This window comes from Papio anubis, chromosome 1 (assembly GCF_008728515.1).
Source record: "Papio anubis isolate 15944 chromosome 1, Panubis1.0, whole genome shotgun sequence".
NCBI classification, from domain to species: Eukaryota; Metazoa; Chordata; class Mammalia; order Primates; family Cercopithecidae; genus Papio; species Papio anubis.
In genome coordinates this window covers 52,706,113-52,719,325 of record NC_044976.1, presented here as the reverse complement: position 1 = coordinate 52,719,325, position 13,213 = coordinate 52,706,113, and the positions used below count along the sequence as shown (strand labels likewise).

The window sequence follows — 13,213 nt, the reverse complement described above, 5'->3', positions numbered from 1 at the left end:
TTTGTAAAGTTTACCTATAATTTAAAGCAATTCATAGATTTCCATCCATGAAGTTACCCATTACTGCCCCGAGCCAGAAGGCTCTAAACCCCAGGGCTGTAGGAAGGACTTCCTGTTGGTTATTTCAGCCCTTTCCTTCTGCCCCTGCTGCCTCCACCCCTTGGAGTTTACAGCACCTTTTTCATTGTTCACATCTCTTTCTCCCTCTCCCAGGGGCCCGGGAGCTGGCAGACCCTGGCCCAATCCTAACAGTGCTAACTCAGTGAGTACCTAGGTCAGGTGGGGTGGTGTTTGTCAGGGGACGGGTTCTGGGTGCAGGGGAGCTACTGTCCCTAGGTGTAGGTGTCACGGGGAAGGGGAGATGCAGCGGGACTCTCCTGATGCTTCTAGGGAGAAGGCCGTGTGGAGATGGAGGCCTGGCAGTAATGTGCAGGGGTCATCAAGGGCTCCACCCCTGCGCTGAAGGAGTAAGCTAAGAACCTGGGCTCAGAGAGTACTGTTCAGAGTGGAGGCCCCTACCTCCTCCCCAGCAGGGCTGGAAGGTGCGGGTAAGGGGCTCAGCACAGGCAGTGGAGTGAAGGCCAGAGGAATGTGGGGTAAAGCTGTTTACTGTCCTCTCAAACCGGAGGGCCTCCTATGTCTTCCCTGTGTCTGTGGCTCCCTCCCAGGACTGGGGAGTAAGAGACCAGGGTCTCAGGGTCAGTTCGATATAGCAGAGAGAACTGGGCTTCAGCCATGTCCCAGCCCTCCCAGGGGAACCAAGCAGGTGGCCAGCTCACTGGGTGGCGATGTCTTTCCTGTGAAGAGTGGGTCGTGTCCTCAGGGAGGTGTGGCAGCTGAGGGCACTCAGTGACTCTGACGCGGGGCTCCCTGACATCTTGTTTTTAGATTCCATACTCCTCCTCATCACCTGGTACCTATGTGGTAAGTGTGTGGGTTTGGGGCCTTGTGTTGTCTAGCCACGTGGGACTGAGTGTGCAAGAGAACTGCTCTGGGGTCCCCGTTTCTTTCCCTTTCACACATTCTTCTGAGCAGAGGTTCTAACCTGCTAGAACTTGCTGTCAATATTCAGTCATCTGTACGGACCCGAGGTGGCCCAGAAATCCCCAAACCAGACCTGGGGTGGAATTGCCTTCTGGGGAGCTGACCAGTGGGCTCCCCGGCGTCCACTGCCGGCCTCTCCAGGGGGCATGCCTGTGAGCACATAATGCAGTCACACACACCCACAGGGGCCTCTTGGTCTGAAGAAAGGTACGGGGGACATCCAAGTCCCCTTCTCAAGCTTAAGTACTTTGTCCCTGAGTGAGCGCTGGGGGTGTAGCAAGATGAACAGCAGCTGGGCCCCGGGTGAGCAGTTGCTGCTGACCGGGGAGGGAGGATGCTGGCCCCTCCCCACGTTCGTCACCACTATGGGCGTCTGATGTCAGTTTTTCTCATCTTCAGGGACCCCCTGGTGGTGGCGGCCCTCCAGGAACACCCATTATGCCCAGTCCCGCAGGTAAGAGCGCTTGAGGGGAAAGCGGAGGGTCTGGTGGTGGGGGCGGGGCATGTTGCCAGAGAGTCCTGGAGGGAGGGCACTGTTGCAGAGCCAAAGCTTACCAGCCACTCCTTCCTGAGCAGCACATCTTCCACTGGGCATTTAGGGGGCAGGAGTCCCTTGATGACGCTAACCTACTCCTCTTCTCTGATGCTGCTGCATAAAGGACAGGGCTGAGCAGAGCAGTCCAGGAACGGGTTCTCATTGTCCTTGAACCCCTCTTGTTGGGAAGAACCCTGTTCGGGGTGGGCATTTCCCCCGATGACTCAAAAAGGGACTTTGGAGTTCTGACATCCTGGGACCAGGATTCTGAGGCATGCTACCTTTCGAGTTTCCATAGCTCCTGGCTTCTGGTCCTCTATATAGGAGATCCCTTATCCCCTTTTTCCTTTTTTGAGGCGGAGTCTTGCTCTGTCACCCAGGCTGGAGTGCAATGGCGTAATCTCGGCTCACTGCAACCTCCATCTCCTGGGCTCAAGCAATTCTCCTATCTCAGCCTCCCGAGTAGCTGGGATTACGGACATGCACCACCATGCCCAGCTAATTTTTGTATTTTTAGTAGAGATGGGGTTTCACCATGTTACCCAGACTGGCCTTGAACTCCTGACCTCAGGTGATCCACCCGTCTCAGCCTCCCAAAGTCCTGGGATTACAGGCGTGAGCCACCGCACCCGGTCCTCCCTGTTTCTTTAAACAAAAGAGGGCATACGTGCACACACGTGGGCATGTGCGCACACACACGCGCGCATGCACACACACACACACACACACACACACAGCATCACAGTTATGTTTCTTTCCCAGCTAAGAATAGCGTACCAGCCAGCTAGAAGGAATTCAACATACGATCCTTACCCACCCCAAAAATAAAAAGTGAGAGGTAGCTGGATTTCTGCCCAAGAATTACGGTGCCTGCTCCTGATAGAAACGTTTTAGCTGGAGACTTTTTTGGCTAATTGGGGAAATGGAGGGGACTCTCCCCCGCCCCCTCCCCTCCTCGGCTCCCCATAGCAGGGAAGCTGCTCGGCTGCAGGGGTGGAGCTGGCCGCAGCCGGGATCCTGGGCTCCCGCTCCGGCTGTCTCTTTCTGCTGCTGCATTTTGATGAGCTGCATGACCTACATTCCGACTGGGCCACATGCACCCACTCCATATGTGAATGCGTCTCCAGCCCCATCCCTGCCTCTCCCTCCTGCCCCATCAGCCTGGCAGGGTGGCCTCTGGGTAATTTGCCACATTTCCCTTTCCCTGATTTGATTAAAACCACTTTGTAGGGGGGAGGGGGAAGAGCACAGGTCGTGGTTCTGCTGCCCCCATGTTTTCCCAGGCAGTGTCTGGGGACCAGATTTGGTGTAGGGTGGGGAGACAAGAGTTTGAACCTGTAATCCTCCTGTGCCGTGTCCACACTGCTGGGGTTGAGTGGTTTTCACAGTTGAATTTTCTGTGATTAAAAACTTTGTGAATCTTCATTAAATACAAATTAGCCAGAAAATGGTGGTACTTAGAGGAAATTTTAGGTGATAAAATACAAAGGAATGAGTTCAAGTGCCATGAGTTTGTTTTAATTAAGAAATGAATTAATCACCCCGACTTGTGGGTTTCCACTGTTCTACAGATTCAACAAATTCCAGTGACAACATCTACACAATGATTAATCCGGTGCCGCCTGGAGGCAGCCGGTCCAATGTAAGTCTGCTTTCTAATAATTTACATATCAGACACCATAACAAATCATAATTAACTTCATCAGCTGAGGGGAAAGCAAGTTTAATTGATTTCAGCCATTTGTTACCAAAGATGAATAAAATAAACCGTCAGAAAAGTGATTAACTCTTGGGCAACTCAGTTCCCATTTCATAGGCAGCAGGGGATGGGAGAGGAAGGGGTGGGACGATACCCACCCTCTGGTTAGAGCCAGGGCGCGGGCTGTGCTGCTGGGACTTGCCACCTCCTGCCGTGCCGGTGGGGGAAGGGCCAGACTGCAGGTGGGGTCTGGCCTGGTCTCTGCCCAGCTGAGTGGCTCTGCTGGCCTGGGCAATCCTCCTCCTCCTGGGCCTGTTCCTGGGGCTGTGGAGCCGAGGGTGGAGCCAGCAGCAAAGGGACACGGCTCGCTGGGGGACCTGCCTGCCTGTGCTGCTGCCAGGAGCTCTGGAACTCCAATACCTGGCAGCTTCTTTGCCTCAGAGTTGCAGCCCTTGGGTGATGTTGCAGCTCACATTTCCCCATTTCTGATTCCTTCTTGCCCCACTTCCTCCTGTGTCTCCTGCACCCACTGGGTGGGACTTGGTTAGTCAGCTGCAGCCTGTCTCCTCACCCAGCAGGAGTTCCCTGAGGACAGGGCCTGATCTGCTTCCCCTCCACAGGCAACCCTTCCATTCCAATTCCTTCCCTTCCTCCTCCATGCAGGCCTCAGGCGAACCTGTTCAGCCTTGTCCCTCCAGGAGCTCAGGGTCTGGAAAGAAGGTCTATGGACTATAGAGCCAGAGAGTGGGCCTGGGGCCTCAAATTGCGAGGCTTTGGCCTGGTTGAGGGAGTGGGGCCTTTTAGGGCACTCTGGTTTTGTTGGCTCTGTTCCTGAGGTGACACCCGGATCACCCCACGTGTTAAACCCCAAATGTGGGCTGCCCCGTGCTGGATATTGCCTACATTTTCTCTCCCAGCAGCCCTCTGAGGGAGGGTCTCTGGCCTGCCTCCTTCGTCAGGGTCCTCACTGGTGTGACCAAGCATCTGGCTTTTAACACTAAAAGCCATACATCCTGAGGAATCCCAGGACACAAAAAGTCATGGGTTTTGTCAGTGATGCAGAAGGTTGGGTGGAAGGTATAAAACCCACACAGAGGGATGACAACACTGTTTCTAGCATCGGATGGAAATGGCGTAGACGATCTGCCTCGAGTGGTCACTGTCGCCGTGTTTCCTGACGTGGATGCTGGCATCAGGACTTGTGATTCACCATGGATCACATCACTCAGGCTGCAACTCCATGCACTGCAGTCATGCACGTTGGCAGCACCCGCCTAGGAGTCTGCTGCAGATTCAGTGTTGGGCTTTTTGTCTAGACGGTGCTGGTTTCAGTCTTGACATCGTGAATGTTGTGACCGTATTTCCTAAGAGTTCAGATGATGAAAACGAGAACGGTGACAATGCCAGCACCAGCGTGACCCAGACATCACTGGGAAATAAGTTTAAATGACCATGTGACTTTAATGACAGATGCAAGGACACAACTGGATTAGGGAGGAAAGAATCCAAACAGAATGTACTGAGCGGTGTGCAGAAAAGAATGTGGGATTGGGCTTGTGGAGAAGGGGAGGTGGAGGCGCATTGGACGTTGAGTCTCAAGTCTGAGGCATATCTTTCTAAATCAAGATTTTTTTGACCTCCAAAGAGACAGCAGTTCTCAGTCAAAATCAGCGGTTGCGGAATTAGCTTGGGCATGCTCCTTGAATGGGCACCATTATCATCTTGTTCCCTTGATTGCACCACAAACCAAGGTTACATTTCCTGATTTGGAGGCTACAAACTAAAAGTCCTGTGTGTGAACCCAAGGGAAGAGGGACTTTCGGTAACAGATGCATTGCCTCTTTACAGTAGTGCTGACCCTGTCTGATCCTTCCAACAGTCATGCTTCCGAGAGCATTAAAGGTGTGCCTCGAGTCACGGCAACAGGTTTCCACTAGCTCTTAGGTATGTTGATTTGAAAACTGGAGTTTCAAATCATCTCGATTTCTGTGAAGATCTTAGTGAAGCCACTGAAAACGTAAGAGATTGTTGTTCTCTTGTCCAAATACAACCTAGACTTTGCTCATTTATCTACATATTTGGCAGACAGTACACAGTTAATTTGAGCAAATTTCATTTCGTCCATAAGCTTCTTACCAATGAAAATGAAAACATCTTACCTGCTAAATGTTCACACCTTGTGCCCAACGCTGTCACAAAGGAGTGTAATTTGCTTACCTGTGATACCAGCTTTCATAATGAAAGTTTTGGGTCACTTTTCAATTTCCTCAAAACATGCTGAAGCACTTAATGAGATCTTTGACTTTACAGACAGGAGAATGCCTCAGACATATCCACAAGATGACTATCATTGCTGGCCATAGAAAAGATGTTAAAATGTTGGCTTGCCGTGGAAACTGCTATTTTTTAAAGTGCGAGACAAGAAGGATGTCCTTCTCTAATTTGGAAATGCATTGAGATGAGAATGGAAAAAGGAATTACAATAAAATAGAGGCCAGGCACGGTGGCTCATGCCTGTAATCTGAATACTTTGGGAGGCCAAGGTGGGAGGATCACTTAAAGCCACGAATTCAAGACCAACGTGGATAACAAAGCGACACATCCTCACCATCTCAGCAACAAAAAAATAAAAATAAAAAATAAATACATAGGCTGGGTACGGTGGCTCACACCTGTAATCCCAGGACTTTAGGAGGCCGAGGTGATCAGATCACTTGGGGTTCATCAGGAGTTCAAGACCAGCCTGGCCAACATAGTAACACCATGTCTACTAAAAATACAAAAATTAGCTAGGTGTGGTAGTGCATGTCTGTAGTACTAGCCACTCGGGAGGCTGAGGCAGGAGAATCGCTTGAGCCCGGGAGGTGGAGGTTGCAGTGAGCCAAGATCATGCCACTGCACTCCAGCCTGGGTGACAGAGTGAGACTCGGTTTCAAAAAGAAAAAACATAAATACATAAAAAATAAAATAGAAATGTATATACTGTTTCGCCAGTACTGTCTGATGCTCCTTAAGAAGCCCCAAGGAGCCTAGATAGGGCTAGCCAGCCACACTTGGATCGTTGGGTATCACGGGGAGGGGGCCACAAAAACTCATGCAGCAGAAATAATGACCCATTTAATGCTTGAGAACTCAAAAAATGTCACCAGAAAAGGCAGTCAAGTTAAACAGAACTTTCTCAATTTCTTCATTAAGACTGTAACATATTTGGAATCCAGCTTGGGTTTTGCAACTTCAGATTACCTCTGTGCTTTAAAATCAGTTTTTATAATTTAATTTAGAACATCATCTAGTGTGCTTTGGAGTGTTAAAAAATGATGAATATCTGGCCAGGCATGGTGGCTCACGCCTGTAATCCCAGCACTTTGGGAGACCGAGGTGAGAGGATCACTTGAGGTCAGGAGTTCCAGCTTGACCAACATGGTGTAACCCCGTCTCTACTAAAAATATGAAAATTAGCCAGGCGTGGTAGCTGGTGCCTGTAATCCCAGCTACTCGGGAGGCTGAGGCAGGAGAATTGCTTGAACCCGGGAGGTGGAGGTTGCAGTGAGCTGAGATTGCAACGCTGCACTCCAGCCTGGGTGACAGAGTGAGACTCCGTCTTGGGGGGAAAAAAAAAATTAGCAGGCATGGTGGCACACGCCTGTAGTCCCAGCTACTCAGGAGGCTGAGTCAGGAGAATCGCTTGAACCTGGGAGGTGGAGGTTGTAGTGAGCAGAGATTGTGCCATTGCACTCCAGCCTGGGCAGCAGAGCGAGACTCTGTCTCAAAAAAAAAAAAAAAAAAAAAAAAAGTGGGCATCTTAGACAGGGATAGCCCATCTGATGAATTACAGATGTAAAGGCCTGATTGACAAGCAGCTGGTCCACCAAAGCCAGCCCCTGGACAAAAATGGATGGGCATCTTTGGAGAGCTGGACGTGAATTCCTACAAGTCCCAAAACCTGTGCTTATAAGTAAAACCCAAAGTACTTTGTGTGCAAGGGTTGTGTGGAGAGGATATTTAGTTTGGTGTTATCGTGTTAGGTTGACACCAGGAGTCAGTGTAACATGGGCTTTGAATAAACAGAGTGACAAGTCAAATGGGTTTTAAGTTTGACTTTATTCGGTTTTACCAGTGCATTTAAAAGAAAGATGTTCTAAGCTGGGTGCAGTGGTGTATGCCTGTAGTCAGCTACGTGGGAGGCTGAAGCAAGAGGATTGTTTGAGCCTAGGAATTTAAGGCTGCAGTGAGCCATGATCATGCCACTGCACTCCAGCCTGGATGACAGAGCCAGACTCCATCTTTTTTTTTTTTTTTTTTTTTAAAGATGTCCTAAAGGCTATAAAGGCTTTAGGCAATTCAGAGACCAATGGGAAAGGAAGCAGAGCAGAATGTTCTCTAATGTATCCTGGGGCAGAAAGAAACATTTTTTTATTTAAATATTAGTAATGTTCGTTTCATTAATCCTATTGTGTTTATGTTTGTTTGTTTATTTAGAGATAGGGTCTTTGTCACAGTCATGACTCACTGCAGCTTCAGCATCTGGGGCTCAAGGGATCCCTCCCACCACAGCCTCCTGAGTAGCTGGGACTACAGGCACGTGCCACCACACCCAGCTAATTTTATTTGTTGTTGTAGAGATGAAGTCTTACTATGTTGCCCCTAATTTGTTGTTGTAGAGATGAGGTCTCACTATGTTGCCCAGGATGTTCTTGAACTGCTGGGCTCGGGAGATCCTCCTGCCTCAGCCTCCCAAAGGGATTACAGGTGTGAGCCACCACGCTTGGCTTATGTTTTATTTTTTAAAAACATAAATAATAAGCCAGGTGCAGTGGCTCGAGCCTGTAGTCCCAGCTACTCAGGAGGCTGAGGCAGTGGATGGATCACTTGAGTGTACTCTAGCTTGGGTGACAGAGCAAGTCCTCATTTCTAAAAAATAAAATAATTAATGTAACATAGCCTGTCAAATTTAAGTATTCCAATAAAAAGTTATTTCTCTATCAGAGGACAGAAACGTTATAAAAATATTAATATTTTTTCTCATACATATCAATCATTTAACTAGTCCACCTTCTAATTGCTACTAATTGCTGCTGTTAACTAGTTCCTATTGTTGTTTACATAATAGCATTAATATAATGGAAAAGTAGATAATACAGAATAAATGATACTGAGACAACTGAATATCCATATGCGGACAAATGAGATTGAACTGTGTCTTTACAGCAGCACACAAAAGTTAAAGTAGATTATAGGGGGCCGGGCACGGTGGCTCACACCTATAATCCTAGCACTTTGGGAGGCTGAAACAGGTGGATCATTTGAGGTCAGGAGCTCGAGACCAGCTTGGCCAACGTGGGAAACCCCGTCTCTACTAAAAATACAAAATTAGCCGGGTATGGTGGCGTGTGCCTGTAGTCCCAGCTACTCGGGAGGCTGACACATGAGAATTGCTTGAACCCAGGAGGCGGAGGTTGCAGTGAGCCAAGATCACACCACTGCACTCCAGCCTGGCTGACAGAGTGAGACCCCATCTCAAAAATAAATTAAAAAATAATAAAAAATAAAAGTAGACCATAGATCTCAATGTTAGAGCTAAAACTCCAAAACACTTGAAGTAAACACAGGAGTAAATCTTCATGACCTGAGTTAAGCGAAGCCTTGTTAGACGCAAGCCCAAAAGCACAAGTAGCAAAAGAAAAAAGTAGACAAACTGGACTTCATAGGAGATGAAGATTTGTGCTTCAGAGGTGTCAAGGAAGTAAAAAGACAAACCACAGAATGGAGAAAATATTGGCAAATCAGGTATCTGATAAGGGACTTGAATTCAAAATACGTAACTCTGAGAAAAACTCAGTAACAACCTAATTTTAAAATGGACACGGATATAAATGAACATTTCTCCAAAAATTACAAATAGCTAGTAAGTACATGAGAGGATGCTCAGCATCGTTAGTCATTAGGAAATGCAAATCAAAACCACAGTGAGATAGCACTTCACACCCACTAGGACGACTGTAGTAAAAAAGACAGATAATGACTGGTGTTGGCGAGGGCGTGGAAGCAGTGGAACTCTCAGAGCTGCTGGTGGGAATGTAAAATGGCATAGCTGCTTTGTTAAACAGCTTCACGTTTCCTTGAAAGATCAGACAGCCTAGTGATGTCCACTGTGATATGAGAATTGGGTTACCCTATGACCCAGCAGTTCTCCTAGGGATCTGCCCAAGAGAAATGAAAACGTATGTCCACACGGCAGCTGGTACATCAGTGTCATTAGTGTCAGAATAGCCAAACAGTGAAAACAACCTGAACGTTCCCTCCGCTGATGAATGGATCAATGAAAGTGGTACATCCATACGATGGACTACTTTTTGTTCATAGGAAAGAATCAAGTACTGATTCATGTGACAACACTGATGAACCTTGAAAACATGCTAAGTGAAAGGAACCAGCTACAAAAGCTCACATGATTCTGTGTATATGACATGTCCAGGATAGGCAAATCCGTGGAGATGGAAAGTAGATTAGTGTTTGCCTGGGGCCGGGGATTGGAGGGGGATGGAAATGACTGCAGTCGGGTACAGGATTTCTTTCTGAGGTTATGGAAACGTTCAAAATTGGTTGTGGTGATGGTTGCACAACCCTGTAAATATACTGAAAACCACTGAATTTTACACTTTACATGGATCAGTTGTATGCCATGTGAATTATATCTCAATAAAACTGTTAAGATAATACACAGAAAGTATACAATAATACGTCATTTTGAAGAACTACCAGTTTCTTAATACATTGATGTTAATGACATATTCATGTTATGGTAATGACATATATATGCATAATTCTGTATTATCATGTTTGGGGATTTTTGGGGTCTGGCATGGCTGTGTCCTGGGTTGACTCCCTAGAAAGCTGGTTACTTTCATCCTCCCATCACTTGGGTTAATAAGCATGAAATTTGTTGCTAGATGGCAAAATGTTTTGGTGGGGGGTCCACTGGAGAGGGAAGGATGCGCCACCCTTCCCCCAGTCTGGGTAGGCACAGGGAAGCAGCTCATACCCTAGCTGTGCCTCTGCAGCCTGGTCAAAGCCTTACCCCTTGCACCCCTGCTCATGTGGGACCCCTGCCTAGAGTGACTTCCGTGATGGGCTCTGCCTGCCCATATTTTACCCCTCAATTTTGTCGATGCTGTCCTCCCCCTCCAGGCAGCCAGTTCTGATTTCTCTGCCTTGCTCTGAAGCCGCAGCTGTACTTTGCAGCTGTCTTTGGAAGTCAGCATCTCTGTCCTCCTGTGGGGCAGTTGGGTATCCATGAGCTGCTCCTCTGGGCTGGGGCTCAGGTGTGACTCAGCTCTGCGTCTGCGGTGCCCAATCCCAGCCAGGTGCCAAGACAGCCCTCCATTCCACCACCTCCACTCCCTTCCCACTAGATGCAGATCCAGTCTGCATCACAGGGCCCTGGCGCTCCAGGCTGGGCTCAGCCACCCCTCCCCAGCCCTGTGACTCGTGGCTGTGGGCTGTGACCTTTCTGGCCTTCCTTTCCGAGATGGGTTTCATAGTTCCAGATAGGCCTGCGGGTGGGTAGAATCGACTCTTATCTCTGAGTCCCCATCTGCCACACCATCAGTTCTGCATGGGAGCCTCATTAGTGACCTCCCGCCACCACCCCACAGTCCCAGGATGCCATGCAGTCCCTCCTAGGCCAGTGCCCTAGCTCCCTCTTCCCCCGCACTCATCAAACCCCACCTCTTCTTACCGCCCAGCCCTAGGAAACATTCATTTCTAACTTCTTCCTTTTGTTAGCTTGGAGAGGGCCAGCACGATGGCTCCAGGCCTGCTGCCAGGTTCCAGTCTCAGCTCCTCCACTTCCAGCCTCTGGGACCTCAAGCAAAGTGTTTGCTCTCAGTGCTTGTTTCCTCACCCGTGAAGTGGGGATGGGAAGCACTGGTGTTTTGGTCCCTGGCCTGACACGGTCGGAGAGCTGTCCACATGTATCTCTGTCTGGGGAACCACACCCTCCACACGGGGGATGGAGGGGGCCCTGTGGTGGGATCTGAGAGGCTCAGATTGAAAGCTGCCTCTGCGTGGAGCTGGGTGGCAGCGGGCCAGTCCCTCTCCCTCACTTGGGTCATTGGAATGAGCACCTCTGCCTTGCAGCTCGGAGGGCTGAGGTGAGGAGCCTGGCCCAGCTGCCAGGCAGGACATGTCTGAGTGTGAGCAGAGCCTGCTGGAGCAGGGGTTCCTCAGGGCCAGGACTCTGGCATGGCTGTAGCTCCCTGCTTGTGAGGGGTGCAGAGGGCCTGGGCCTGCTGAGCTGCCATGCCCTGTGCTTCTTCCCCAGTTCCCGATGGGTCCCGGCTCGGACGGTCCGATGGGCGGCATGGGCGGCATGGAGCCACACCACATGAATGGATCGTTAGGTGAGTGGCCCCTGCCCTCACCATGCCCCACCCTGCCGAGGCAACCAGCTGTGTGCCTCAGCTCCTGGCTCAGCTGGGCTTGGTACACAGCCCTGGCCTGCCTTGGCTGGGCACACAGGAAGATGCTGAGAGGGATGCCACACAAAGTCCTCCGCACAGTGTGGGACTGGGATGGAAGGGCTTAGGAGGCCCGAGGAGCCCAGGGATGAGGGGGGACCCCTCTGTGGAAGAGCAAGCAAGAAACTGAATTGGATTATTTTTTCTTTCCAGGGTCAGGCGACATAGACGGACTTCCAAAAGTGAGTGTGCACTCGGTCTCCCTGGTGGCGCCCCATCTGTGTGGGCAGGTTGTTGGGGACACAGGCGCTTACCTCCTCTCCTCTTTCTACAGAATTCTCCTAACAACATAAGTGGCATTAGCAATCCTCCAGGCACCCCTCGAGATGACGGCGAGCTAGGAGGGAACTTCCTCCACTCCTTTCAGAACGACAATGTAAGCCTCGCCCCCTGCCCGCTGCTCTTGTCCCCACGGCCTGGACTCTTACCTAACAAGTTGCGAGCTACAGAGCCGGGCCGCAGCCTGCCAGCTGAGCTGGTGACCATGTTATGGGCTTTCCACCTCAGTTATTTTTTTAGCAGAAGTGTGCAGCCTTGACGCTGCCCCGAGACTGCCTGCTGGTGGGGCCTTCTGGAGGCAGCTCGGTGCAGGCTGGATGCCTCTGGCACTAATTAAGCTGATGTGGCCGGAGTGCCCTGGGCTGAGGGAGTTGGAGCAGTATTGCCCCACAGGTCCATTTCCATCTGTCCAGTGGGAAAAGGTTCATGCAGCCCGTGATTTTCAGGGCTCTCAACACAGAGCGGGGTTGGCTGTCTGCTTTTCTGTAGTGGGCTTCTGTGTGCATTCTCATTTGAAGAAACAGTGTTATGATTAAGCAGTTTTCAAGAACCTGAGACTGCCAACCCAGGCAACACGGCGAAACCTCATCTCTACGCAAAAATACAAAAATTAGCCGGGTGTAGTGTCGCATGCCTGTAGTCCCAGCTACTTAGGCTAAGGCGGGAGAATTGCTTGAGCCCAGGAGGTTGAGGCTGCTGTGAGCCTTGATCGCACCACTGCCTGAGTGACAGAGTGAGACCCTGTCTAAAAAACAAAAACAGAAAGAATCCCAGACTGGCCCCACCCCAGGGCACCCTGGCTGTGCTCTGGCTCGTCAAAGCCCAGTTCCCTGCAGTCTGGAGGCCTGCACTGGGCAAGGGGCGGGGGCTGTGACTGCCTTTGGAGAGAAGAGGTTGACTCAGACAAGGGCAGGAGGAGGGGAGTCACCGTCAGCTGCCATAGTTCCCAACAGAAGGTCAGGCTGGCACTGAGAAGTGGCTCTTAGCTCCCACCTCCTGACCCTTACCCTGCCTTGCCGGCCCCCTGCGCACTCCATGCCACCATGCACCCCTCAGCCCAACCACAGCCCCAAACGAGCCCTGCTCAGTTCTGTGCAGTCAAACCAGGCTCTTGGCACCTCGGTGTGTCAGCGGCCT

The 13,213-nt window shown here is 50.3% G+C and overlaps 1 protein-coding gene across 4 annotated transcripts in view; it reads left to right on the top strand.

The window, feature by feature from the left end:
• Positions 1 to 13,213, top strand: part of SSBP3 (single stranded DNA binding protein 3) — a 179,402-nt gene that overhangs the window by 164,452 nt on the left and 1,737 nt on the right. For all 4 annotated transcript variants that reach the window (XM_021941893.2, XM_021941910.2, XM_021941899.2 and 1 more), the window contains 7 exons: positions 214 to 262; positions 889 to 924; positions 1,444 to 1,498; positions 3,151 to 3,221; positions 11,602 to 11,680; positions 11,951 to 11,979; positions 12,072 to 12,173. In XM_021941893.2, coding sequence (XP_021797585.1) covers positions 214 to 262; positions 889 to 924; positions 1,444 to 1,498; positions 3,151 to 3,221; positions 11,602 to 11,680; positions 11,951 to 11,979; positions 12,072 to 12,173 — 421 coding nt within the window. The remainder of the gene's footprint in view (positions 1 to 213; positions 263 to 888; positions 925 to 1,443; positions 1,499 to 3,150; positions 3,222 to 11,601; positions 11,681 to 11,950; positions 11,980 to 12,071; positions 12,174 to 13,213) is intronic.